The 13,388-nt window shown below is 35.4% G+C and overlaps 1 protein-coding gene across 3 annotated transcripts in view; it reads right to left on the bottom strand.

Annotated features, from left to right (window-relative positions):
• Positions 1-13,388, bottom strand: part of EDIL3 (EGF like repeats and discoidin domains 3) — a 397,987-nt gene that overhangs the window by 226,287 nt on the left and 158,312 nt on the right. Inside the window, exon 3 of one of the 3 annotated variants that reach the window (XM_028525846.1) lies at positions 12,111-12,140. The exons of 1 other annotated variant lie outside the window; for it this stretch is intronic. In XM_028525846.1, coding sequence (XP_028381647.1) covers positions 12,111-12,140 — 30 coding nt within the window. The remainder of the gene's footprint in view (positions 1-12,110; positions 12,141-13,388) is intronic. One more of the 3 variants, XM_036020498.1, reaches the window with a different exon arrangement.

Genomic DNA, 13,388 nt, shown 5'->3' on the forward strand with positions numbered 1-13,388 from the left:
CAGAAGGGCCAGCAGTGTAGCAAGAACCCCGGTTAGGAGGTTACTACATAATTAGCCATGTGTGAGGAGATGGTGCCTTGGACTAGGGTGTTCGTAGAAATAATGGCAAGAAGGGATTAAATTTTAGATATATTTGGAAGAGGCTAAAAAGATACAGTGAAGATGCCATGTAGTGAGTGTTATCAAATTGACTATGAAAGTTTTAGTTTGAGATGCCAAAATAGAGAACACTATAAAAGCATGTAGCTTGTGGCAGAGTATTTTTTAAATGTAAATATTTAATATAGATGAAGGCAGCAGGAGGGATTTTAATTTTCTATTTTAATATTTTTACATATTGTGCACATAGTCCATAAGTTGTGCAAATAATCAGATGGTCATTTAAAATAGTAGGTACAATTTTGTACATGTTATTATGGACAGCTTTCTAGTACATGCATAACAAAATGCATGACCAACTATATAAGTTTTATAATGAAAAGAAGTATATGCTATTTGGATGATTCAGAAGGCTTTTGAGGATGATGCAATGAGTGATTGGCAGTTTCATCATGACAATGCACCCACTCATCTTGTACAGAGTCTTTTTTGAGAAACACAAAATCACCAAGGTGACTCAGTCTCCTTCCAGCCTGGATTTGGCTCCCTGTGACTTCTGGTTTTCCAAAAACTAAAATCAGCTTTGAAAGGGAAAAGATTTCAGAGAGAGGCCAGTCCATAAGGTATCCAGCCATGTAATATGAAAAATAGACACATATATTGAAGAAGATATGCAATATAAGAAACATTATACATAGGACAATGTTGCTTCAGTCCCCTTCAAAGCAGGCACTTTGGGACCTCACACAGTTCTCCCAATTGCCATCAGCTGCCCTGTCATATTTTTCTGAATCTCATCATTGTTCACACTGACACATTCCAGCCCACTCTCCTGGGCTTCCAGATTACATTGATGTTACCCAAACTGTCCTCATTATGTTAACAATGACTAGACCTTTTTGGACAGACTTCATATATATATATACACATACACACACACACACACACACACGCACACATTTGGCTGTTTTGCCTTGTTGTGAAATTATATATAGTGCTGTACATAGAACACTCAGTGTATTACCTGACTAATAACCATAATCAAAATCACAACAATAATATGACACAAATATTGATGATAAGTAAAAATAATAACTTTGAATCCCTGTGCTCCTAGAATGGGCATCATGTGGTAAGCACATTTACATATCTCATCATGTTAGAGCCATAAGAAGACCTCTAAGATAGGCACTATTATTATCTCATTTTCTGGATAAAGATAATGAAACCTATCAAAGGAAAATACTTTAGAGGTAGTAGCTATTTATCTGAAAACAAAAACACCTAAAGGAATAAACTCAAGGCTGCAAGTCCATGGGGCTTTATCTTATGTAACATGAAACAGAAAGTTTAATGACTTCTGTAAAGCAAAAATCTCTAGAATGTAAAATTAATATTTCTCAGTGCTTCATGTGTATTGAACATTGAAGTGAAACTCAGGTCAGCAAAAAATTGACCCAGACAATTGGAGATGACATTAAAGATGAATCCAATCAATGGAGGGAGGACTAGAAATTAAAGAACCAGGAAGCCTACATGGGCTCAGAGAGTAGGGCAGCATGCATTGTTATTGAACATTGCAAATTATTCTTTTTTTTAAAGATTTTATTTATTTATTTTTAGAGTAAAATTATTCTTGATCTGTTTATTTTTTCTGAAACAGATGCTGAAAATTTAAGTAGTTTGTGTTTATATAATTTTTACTCATTATTTATGTTGGTTAAAATATAAAATCTTAAAAATTTAATATTTAAAATATAAAAATTATATTTATCAATTATGGCTAGACTATGGCATCCAGTTGCTTGGTCAAATACCACTCTAGAAGTTGTTATGAAAGTTCTTTGTAGATGTTATTAATATCTACAATCAGTTGACTTTAAGTAAAGCAGATTACCAGTAATATTGGTATGTTTCATCTAATCAGTTTAAGGCCTTAAGAGAAAAAAGTGAGGTTTCCCTAAGAAGAAAGAACTTTGCCTTAAGACTGTAACATAGACAGAGCAAGAAGAAAAAAGAATCAGAGACTTCTGGTCAAGACGGTGGCACAGGTAAAAGCAGTTCACCTTGCACAACCACATCAAAATTACAACTAAAATACAGAACAACCATTACTCAGAACCACCAGAAATTGAGTTGAATGGTAGTCTGACACTATAGAATTGAATTATCTACATTTATCCAGACTGGTAGGAAGACTAGAGACTTGGAATGGATTGGTCCCACACCCACATGTGGTTGATAAAAACTCAGGAGGGATATCTTATAATCGAGAAGTCCCAGACCCACACCAGACTCCCCAACCCAGGGTTCCAGTACCAAGAAAATAAGTCCCCATTTTTTGGAACTGCCCTGCCTGGTATCAGAGGTTGTAACCCCTGCCAAGGCTAAGGCTGAGGGAACAGCCTTGGACCATAAGCCAGCAAGGAGACAAAAGCTTATCTCCCTGGCAGAAGCACTGCTTCTGCTCCTTTTACTTCACCCTGCCTGGCCCCCATTGCTTGGTCAGTTAGCCAATGATGGGTAAGATTCCCCAAGGGGGGAACAACCTAAGACAGGCACGATAGCATGGGAGGCCCCCAAGGAAAGACTTTGGGGGCTACAGCAAAGGAAAGGAAGGACTTTGGGGGCTACAGCAAAAGGGGGTGATGGACCCCCGCCCCTTGGCTTTGACAAAACCTGAGTCTTCATTGTCTGCAAGAAAATCTCCTAATCTCTTGGCTGCCTTACTTCCCTTGCTCTACCTAAGCCTGAAACAATGTCCGAGGGTGGTGCAGCCCTGTGCTGGAAAGGGCGGGTTCCCTGGGTGATCAGGCCTAAGAAAGAATATGTAAGATCCTGTAAAACCTGCTTTGTTTAGAATGCTCTCAGTTGAATGATAAGCGTCCAAGGAAGAAGTAAGTTTGTTCCTCAAAGTTTTACAGTTCTTTAGCTATCTGACCCTGACTCAAAATAGGCCCTCAGACTTCCTTGTTATCTACTATTTGATCCTCACTTCTTTGTAATGATTAATGAGCTTTACCTGAATTCTTGTGTAAAGGAACCCAATAAAAGCCTGTTCAGGTGGGAGAACAGAATGCTCTCCACTAGAGAGAGTGGCCACTTCGTACCTATTTCCCCACAGGACTCGGTTGTCCGTGTGTATGTTTTTCTCATGTTTCAATGAGCATCCGCAGCCATGATGGATACCGCTGCCCGGTATCCTCCTCACCCCATAACTTCTGGTTGCAAAAACCAGCAGGAATTGAGACAGTGGAAGAAACAGCTGGAGTCCCAAGCAGTTTCTCTTAAAGAACCCACACAGTAAACTTACTTGGACTCACTCCCTCTGAGCTCCAGCACTGGGGTAGCAGCTTGAAAGGCACCAATGACATACATGGAGGAAATGTGTCTAGAATCAAGCTGAGAGCTGAGGGATAGGTATCTCCCAGACAGAAAGGCAGGCAGAGGCCATTGTCCCTTTTCTGAACTCTCCCCTGACAGAGCCACAGAGCCAAGAGAAGGGTGCCATACCTGAGACACCATCAACCTGGTTAACATGATTTGCCCTGCCCTAGAGATCCCCTGAGACTCTGTCCCACCTACGTAAGGGCTAACTCAAACTATTAACTGTTACTTTTCCATATGAATGGCTGATCTTGGCTCATGCTTCACCAATTCCTAAATCCTCTCAAACAAAAGCCAGCCTCATTGAGCTCCTAGCCCCCATACTTCTTGATAAGTGGCCACAGGCCCAGCACTAGCAGTGCCTGGCATAGATTCACAGCTTGACTTTTCCTGGGGACCTTCAAATCCAGAAAAAGGAGCAGCCATCTCAGATTGCTTTGTAGTTCATTCAGGTACAATGCTGGTGGGGGCTGACCTTGGCCTGTACCACCTGGGAAACCCCAGAGCCCAAACACCCATTGGATAACTATAGACAATGTTGGAGCATCGCTATCCAACCACTGTATAGCTAGCTGATCCTCCATGGAGGGCAGAGGTTAGTGATCAGTGGACATGGCCCATCCTCCTAGCTGACTGGCCTGTGTAAATCCCTCCCATTGACCTTCCAACAGCAATCAAGGCTCAACTACAAGAGGAGGGTGTATTCAGCATACACAAAGGTCAAACCTTCAGTACCCAGGTTGGGTCATAGTGGAGGCTGGGCCAAAAGAACTTACGACACTGACTGCATTAGGACATGTCACCAAGAGAGGGAGTCATAGCAGCTCAACCTAATACATTCAGAAACAAACACAGCGAGGCTACCAAAATGAGGAGACAAAGAAACATGGCCCAAATGAAAGAACATATCAAAACTCCAGAAAAAGAACTAAACAAAATGGAGATAAGCAATCTATCAGATGCATAGTTCAAAACACTGGTTTAAGGAAGCTCAAGGAATTTAGTGAGGACCTCAACAGCTTAAAAAAGAACTAGTCACAAATGAATGATAAACTAATTAAAATAAAGAACAATTTACAGGTAAACAACAGTAGAGAAGATGAAGCTGAGAATCAAATCAATGATTTGGAACATGAGGAAACAAAAAACAACCAATCAGAACCACAAGAAGAAAAGAGAGTCCAGGAAAATAAGGATAGTGTAAGCAGCCTCTGGGACAACTTCAAGCTTTCAAATATTTACATCATATGGGTGTCAGAGGAGACATGGAAGAGCAAGAATTTGGAAATCTATTTGAAAAAATAATGAAAGAAAACTTCCAAATTTGGTTACAGAAATAGACATGTAAGCCCAGGAAGCACAGAGAGTCCCAAACAAGGTGGATGCAACGAGGCCTATACCAAGACACATCACGATTAAAATGCCAAAGGTTAAAGATAAAGAGAGAAACGTAAAAGCCGCAAGAGAAAAGTGTTTAGTTACCAAAATGGGAGTCCCCATAAGACTATCAGCTTATTTCTCAAAAGACACTTTGCAGATTAAAATGGACTGACAAGAAATATTCAAAGTCGTGAAAGGAAGGGACCTACAGCCAAGATTGCTCTACCCAGCAAAGATGTCATTTAGAATCAAAGGACAGATAAAGAGCTTGTCAGATAATAAAACACTAAAGGAGTTCATCACCACCCAAATATTATTATATGAAATGTTAAAAGGACTTATTAGAGAACAAGAAAAATATCAAAACTATAAACAATAAAGTGGCAATAAATACATATCTATCAATAATTGAATTCAAAAAAAACAAACTAAGCAAACAAGAACAGAGACAGAATCACAGATATGGAGAGCATTTTTGTTCACTAGATGGGACAAGGTTGTGGAAGAATAGTAAGAGGTGAGGGGATTAAGCAGTACAAATAGGTAGTTAGAGAATAGCCACGGGATGTAAAGTACAGTATAGAAAATGGAGTAGCCGAAGAACTAATATGCATGACCCATGGACATGAACAATGGTGGGGAGATTGCCTGGGGGAATAGAAAGTGCTGTGTGGAGGAGACAAAGGGAAAAATTGGTACAACTGTAATAGCTTAATCAATGAAATATGTTTTTAAAAAAGATAATAACATAGATATCCAGTTTCCAACTGGTTCCTCTGCCCTACAGATTTTGGACTCGCCAGCTCCAATAATCGTGTGAGCCAATTCCTTAATATAAATCTCTTTCTTCAACATATTTATGCATGCACATGCATCCTTTTTGTTCTTCTCCCCTGAAGAACCCTGACTTATACACTCTCCTTTTCTATTTATATATCTTTGTTACTATTTTTCTAAACTTTTATGATTTTTTAGTACTTAATCTTATCATTAATTTGACTTTCATTTTTGGTTTTTCTCTCTGCATTCTTAAGGAAAACAATATGAAAATGATTATTAATTGAAATAATGTAAAATTTCTGCAAACATTTAATCAAAGTTTGATTTATACCTATGGAATTATTTTTCAACTTTGTGATAGGGGTGAGTTTCAAAAAGTTGAATTTTCAATGGTCTAGCAACATATACGTAAAGATTAAGTCATTTTTTTCTGAGCTTAAAAATTGATGAAATTTGAATGGCTACTTTCTAATATTTCACACATAAAATTATTGTAATTTTGTACAGGTTCATGATAAAAATTCTTTTATATCTAATAAGATAATATCAGCCCGAGGTAACTTAACCAAATGATGTTATTTAATAGTCTCATGAAATTTTTTGGACAATAAAATTTAACATAAGTAATGCTATTCATATATGGAAAGAATGATTATATTAAGCAGCACCTAAAATATAGAGCTGAGTAAATATGGTATTTTCTGTAGAAACAGATCATGAATGAAAAAGGGAAAGATCAGTTAAATATAGATAATGTATATACAGTTTTGGTAAACATGAAAAATATGCTTTTGCACATGAGAAAAATATAAAGAATATGGTGAAGTTGAGATTTTTAAGTCACAAAATACAACACTTAAAATACAATTCTAAGCCCTGGCTGGCGTAGCTCATTGGATTGAGCGTGGGCTGCGAACCAAAGTGTTGCAGGTTCGATTCCCAGTCAGGGTACATGCCTGGGTTGCAGGCCATGATCCCCAGCAACCACACATTGATGCTTTTCTCTCTCTCTCTTTCTCCCTCCCTCCCCTCTCTAAAATAAATAAATTAAATAAAATCTTACAAAAATACAATTCTAGATTTTGCTGTTACTAAGATCTATACCAAGTGTGTTCTTCACAGATTTCCAAGGTCTCATATAATAAGCCATCCAGAGAAAGACAAATACCATGTGATTTCACTCACATGTGGAATCTAATGAACAAAATGAACTAACAAGCAAAATAGAGACAGATTCATACATAGAGAGTAGGCTGACAGCTTTTGGGGAGGAGGTCTGGGTGGGGAGGTGGAGTGATTGAGCAAAAAAAGAAAAAAAGAGAAAAAGCTCATGGATACTGATAATAGTGTGGTGAATGCAGGGGAGCAGAGGTGGACGTTGGGGAGCTGGAGAAGGGTGTAGGGGGTATAAATTGTGATGGACAAGGACTCAACTTGGGGTGGTGAACACACAACACAGTGTACAGATAATGTGTTGTACAACCGTGCACCTGAAACCTAGAGAATTTTGTTAACCAGTCTCACCACAATAAGTTCAATGAAAAATTATAAAATAATATGAAAAACATATCAAGCTGTAGGATAAAAACTAAGAAGATACTAAACAGTGACGGGGTGTTATAATGGTTCCTTCCTATCAGCTTTATTAATCATCCACCTCGTATGCATTTCACTCTTTCCATTCCTAAAGAGTACCCTGCCCCTCAACCACATGGCTTTCTCTCTTGAGAGAAAGCTAAAATCCACCTCTTGCTCCAGGGGAGAGTCTTGACTGGCTGGTTGTTTAACAGCAGCAGAAGGGATCTAAGCCTGTCCAATTAGAATGGATCTCAGGACACTTGCTTTGAAGGCAGGGGAACAAATGTCACTTCTTTGTCCTCTCTGGACATGAATAAAGATGCATACAGACACAGCAGCTGTTGGCAGATATATCACTACCACAAGGGAAACCCGTGTGAAGATGAAGATAAATTGCATACCACAGAAGACAAAAAAGAAAAATTGGGGAATGAAAACAAAAAACAGATTTTAAGTGACATCATTGAGCTCCTCATTTTAAATTCTGTGAGACAATAAAATCCCTTATTTTTTAAGCAACATTAAAGTGGCTTTTCTGTTATAAATAGTCATGTCACATGACTATTTTTTTAATATATGCATTGTTAGATATTAACATACATTACTGAAGAAACAATAGCTTCAAGCTTTATTATGAGGGATTTGTTATTGTATATATTTCTTGATAAGAAGATCTTAAACTTTTTAACTGTTTACTTCAAGTCCAGTTTTACACTTTTGGGAAAAGATGGTAGGTTATATAACTACATCTATATTCATATATATATGTACACATATATACAAGTAAAGGTATAAACATATTATTTACCCTCATTTATTAGTTTAATACTTAAACTTATTAAAGGGAATGATATAGAGTATAAAATCTTCAAAATTCCCTGTTGATGCCACAATTATGTACTACAGTTAATTTTATCTCAGTAAAAATATGAAAAAATACTATCTACATATAACATAAATTTAAATGACTTTCTTTTTCTCATGGTTCAAAATCACTATCACATACTTCCAAAAAGGAAGTTTTGTTTCAATGAAAAAATGTAGACACTATTTGTTTTTTTCACTATGTCTTTTTACAAAACTGATCAAAGCTGAATCTTCAGAAGCAAAGACATTTTCCCTGTTCCAATGAGAATCTGCAAATAATGACTTGTTTCTGTTTTTCAGAGATCAGAGCAAAAAAATTTGGGGGGTTTACATATTAAGTTTTAATACTTAAGCCTGTTTAGCATATATTTATGAACAAGAATATACTTGATAAAATAATTAGTAAAGTTGCTCTCCAGGCACTAGAGGGGAAATATGTATTTCCATATAAAATAGAGAAAATTTATAACAAATGTAAAAATCAGGAATGTGAAGCTCAATTTCTGAACCCTAAGGAAATAAAGCACTAAGATTAGAATGCAAAAGCAACTCTTGTTCATTAGAGAATAATATGATAAAATATCATTTTTTCAAAATGTGTGAGCTATAGAATAATTGAACACACTCAGCCATGAAGAATTAACCTCCACAAGAAAACAGGAAAGAAATCTAAAATAATTCTGTAGGAAAGCTGATAAAATCACAAAATGTACTGTAAATAGAAGTAATGTTTTAATAGAACTAAAATTGAATATTGCAAAAGTTAGAGAACAGTACCTAATCACTGTGTCCTGTGTTTAGCTGTACACATATACAACGCATTTGCTTTAAACTATATGTGTGTATAAAACCCTATGTAAGGCTTGTTTATGAAACTATACATATTTATGCTTAGAGCTGTATTTTTATGTATAAACCCATAGCTTAAAATCTTTACCAGTATTAGCCAATGTGTGTAGATTACTAGTGTTCTTAGGTGTACTTTCTCAGTGGCTAAACTGAGCATTTAAAAGATGAAAGATGTTAAAAGACTTGGATGGAACACATGAGAATGTTGAAGCTCTGGTATGCCAAGTCACCATTTTCTTCATATCTGGTGGGCATCACAGAAGTCGAAAGAAGTCTATTATGTAAACTATTTTAGCCAGAGGGTGACCTCTGTCATTGTAATGAACTGGGCTCCAATGGTAATAGGCCATAAACATAATTGTGTATTCAATAAATTATGAAATTTTAATTTCATAAACATATGAAGAGCACTATGGCTTTTGTAGGTGTCTATTTTAATTTAGCTGATTGCTAAAAAGATCTTACCATTTACATTTATCTGAAACTTCATTTTTCAGATCATAATTTTTCTTGATTTAATTCAGTAATAATAGCTATTATTTATATAAACCCAAACTTAGTATCTTTCTTTGATATTAAAAACAATTAAGCCCTGGCTGGCGTAGCTCAGTGGATTGAGCGCGGGCTGCGAACCAAAGTGCCGCAGGTTTGATTCCCAGTCAGGGTACATGCCTGGGTTGCAGGCCATGACCCCCAGCAACCGCACATTGATGTTTCTCTCTCTCTCTCTTTCTTCCTCCCTTCCCTCTCTAAAAATAAAAATAAATAAAATCTTAAAAAAAACAATTAAAGCAATAAAAATTTCCCCCTTAGGCAATATAAGAAAAAATTTCCCCCTTAGACAGAAAAAAAATTAAACCTTTGTTTTTACATAATGTGAACGAAAACAGTTAAATTGTAATTTTAACTATTACCACTGATTTCTGTATAGCTACAAGCTCTCCACTGTGTCATTTTCTGATTTTGATCTTATTCAATAACATTTTCCAATTTGCCCTTGTTTTTAAATTTTATTGAAGTAACATTGGTTAATAAAATTGTATAGGTTTCAAATGTATGATGTGATGATACATCATCTGTATATTGCACTGTGTGTTTACCACCCAAAGTCAAGTCTTCCTATTATTTCTTGCCATTGTTTTAGTTCTCATGATTTTATCAGTTTGGTAGATAAGTAGTATGTCCAGAGAATTAAAATAATAACTAATAAGATCAAGTAAATTAAAAGGAATGAGGAAATGTATATATGGATAAGCCTGATTTAATATACCTTATAGTGAATGAATTGAATTCCATATAGATCGAAATGAATATAGGTATAGTTCATTTGTAACAGTTTTTTTAAAGTAAATGTCCTAATTTTTAAATGACATAGACAATAGTATTATTTTAACCTGTTTATGAAGACTCTCATGATTATAAAATTTAAATAAATGATAAATGACCATTGGATTTATCCAACATGACAGTATCAGGCACACTGACTTAACTTTATTAAACAGTATTATTTTATGAAATTTAAGTAATGTGATCACTTTTCAAAAATTGTAAACTGATTTGATTTTAAAGTTACAAACTGATCTGCATTTTATACCCACAGAAACACACACACGCACATTCTTAATATTTGCAAATTTTTGTTTTTGAAGACATATGAGATGAAGTCTGATGAATTCAGTACCACAGTTCTGTAACTATAAGGAAATAATTGATATTGCAATCTCATAAATAAATTCTGAAGAAAATTTCAAAAGCAAGTTTTGAAGTATTAGTTGAGCAATAGCAACATAATTGGATTGCATTTATCACCTCTAAAGGTGATTCATTTGGAGGCGAACTATCTGTTATGGCAGCTTTAAAAATACGAGTCTCATTAGTTTATAATTAGATCTTGGGATATAACCTAGTTGGAAGGAATTTCTTGTATAGTTCATAGATGTATTTTTATACTCAATGAAATAAGTTGTTTAAAAGTCTAAACATAAAATTCAATGTAAGATAAAAGAAGCTTTTAATAGTTACAAAAGCAGGTGTTAAGTGAAACTGCCCTAGAACTCAGCTGCTAGAAAACATGTTCCTTTAGGCTAATGCATCCCATCTGAACATTCAGAGCTGAAAATGATGCTCCATATTCACTAAGGGGCTCATATCCCCAGGAGGAGAAATGCGATGTGACATATTTTGCACCCTTTTTACAACTCAACACAAAAATGTACTTGCTTTCTGATGATAGTTTAGTGGTTCAAATAAGAAGAAAAAGGCATATTTGAAAAATAGCTCAAGGCTGAATGAAACATGAAAATATACTAAACCAAATCATATGAGGAGAAAGGGTGTCACTTCTTGTGTTTTAATGATGGAAGTGATAATAATTCTAAATATAAGGCAAATCAAATATGCTCTGTCATGAGAAGAAAAGGCCCTATCATTCTGCAACATTATAACACAAGTAAAACAGCTAGCATTTCATTAATTTTCTCAGTTATATTTTCTGTCTTCTTGACTTTTTTCACATTAAATCTTTTTCGGGATAAAACTTATTTTCTTTAAAAATAGTTCTGAACGATGAGAATTTGTCATAATTATTGAATCATAATTAATCCAATTCTGTGTACCTGTGGGGGAAAGACAATCTAGATTTGTTACAAAATGTCCATAAAGGTCTCCATGGAAGATTTCCAGGCCCATAATACCCACACTTTGCAAACATTAAATAAGTCATTCATTCAGTACTAGCATCTACTAGAGACCTCTACCTTCAGCTAAATCTTGCATACATTTGTTTTAAAAATCATCATTTAAATCCACAATTTATACATTAGCATTTTACTTTATTCTCCCCATTTTTATTATTTTTCCTGCATTTTATCAGTTTAGTATTTTCTTCTCATTTAATTGTTTTTGGCATTTTGCTGAATGTTTCAATTTTCATCATAGTTTAATGTCAATGTGATATGTTGTGTTATGTTTTCCTCTGTTCTTTTCTATTTCTATTTAAAACTCCACAATCATTTAGTCTGGGACAGTGGGTCCAATAAAAACAAATAAATAAATAAAACTGTGCCAGCTTTCTGGTTGAAACTTTCAGATATGTATTTCAAAGTGTTGTTTCTCCATTATTAAGCTCATTAAATTAAATAGGAATAATCTTTACAGAATAGGAAATTTACCTGCTGAAGTTGGTTCTTCTTCTTCTGATGCTACAGTGGGAGTGGGGGGAGGAGGAAGAAAGAGAGAGAAAGAGGAAGAGAGATTGAGATTCCACATTTCTCAACAGTGACTACAAGCTCTTGACTTGTAATTTTGTATATATATTAAAAATCTGTAGTTAGATAATAAGATAATAACAGATTAATGAGTATTTACATGAAGTTAACATTTATATACTCATACTTCAAAATGTATATATTAGAAAAAATATTCAAAGGTCTAACTTTCATTTTTCTTTACTTTTACAAATAAAATTGACCTTATTTAGATTGAATGTAATTACTATAATTATTATACATAGTGTTGTTTAGTATATTATATACAATGAGGTCTGTCCAGAAGGTATTCAGCCATTTAATATGAAAAATAGAGACATTTACTGAGGAAGATACAAGATACAAGAAACACTGTACATAGGACAATGATGCCTCAGTCTCTTTCAATGGAGATGCTTTGGACCTTATACAGTTCTCCCAGTGTCTCTTCTACTACTCAAGACACTGCAAAATCTTTTGTTGTAACTGCCATCAGTTGCCCTGGAGTATTTTCCTGAATCTCATCAATGGTCTGAAATCTCTTTTATTTCAAAAGTGATTTTAGTTTTGGGAAACACTAGAAGTCACAGGGCACCAAATCTGGACTACAGCAGGGCTGAGTCACCTGGGCGACTTGTTTTCACCAAAAAACTCTGCATGAGACGCGATGCATGAGCAGGCACACTGTCATGATGAAACTGCCAATCACTCATTGCATTGTCACCAAAAGTCTTCTGAATCAGGTGAATAGTTTCAATGGAGGAATGTTCAAACTTTATGCAAAATCTGATGCAGATTCATTGTTCTGCTTGCTCAGTCATTTTGAATGTTATTGCCACACAGTCCACATGCTCACTCAATGGCATCTACTACCCTCACTGACTAGTAGAATGAAGTTGTCATTGTTCACACATGCTCATTCCAGTCCCCTCTGCTTGGTTGCCAGGTTACATCGATGTTGCACAAACCGTTCTCTTTATATTAACAATGGCTGGACTTTTTCCAGACTTTAAACATACAAATACCCTTTCATCAACCACTTTGTGGGAACATTCAATCAGCAAAGAGGAATTAAAAGGCATTGTTGATAGCTGAAATATCACGAGTTAGAGGTTATAAATAAAATAGGAGTTATTCCCCCTTACAGTGACTCAGAATCAGTTTGAATGCTGGTTAAGCATGAATATTGTAACTCTTGCCTTG

The sequence above is a fragment of the Phyllostomus discolor genome, chromosome 3, assembly GCF_004126475.2.
Source record: "Phyllostomus discolor isolate MPI-MPIP mPhyDis1 chromosome 3, mPhyDis1.pri.v3, whole genome shotgun sequence".
NCBI classification, from domain to species: Eukaryota; Metazoa; Chordata; class Mammalia; order Chiroptera; family Phyllostomidae; genus Phyllostomus; species Phyllostomus discolor.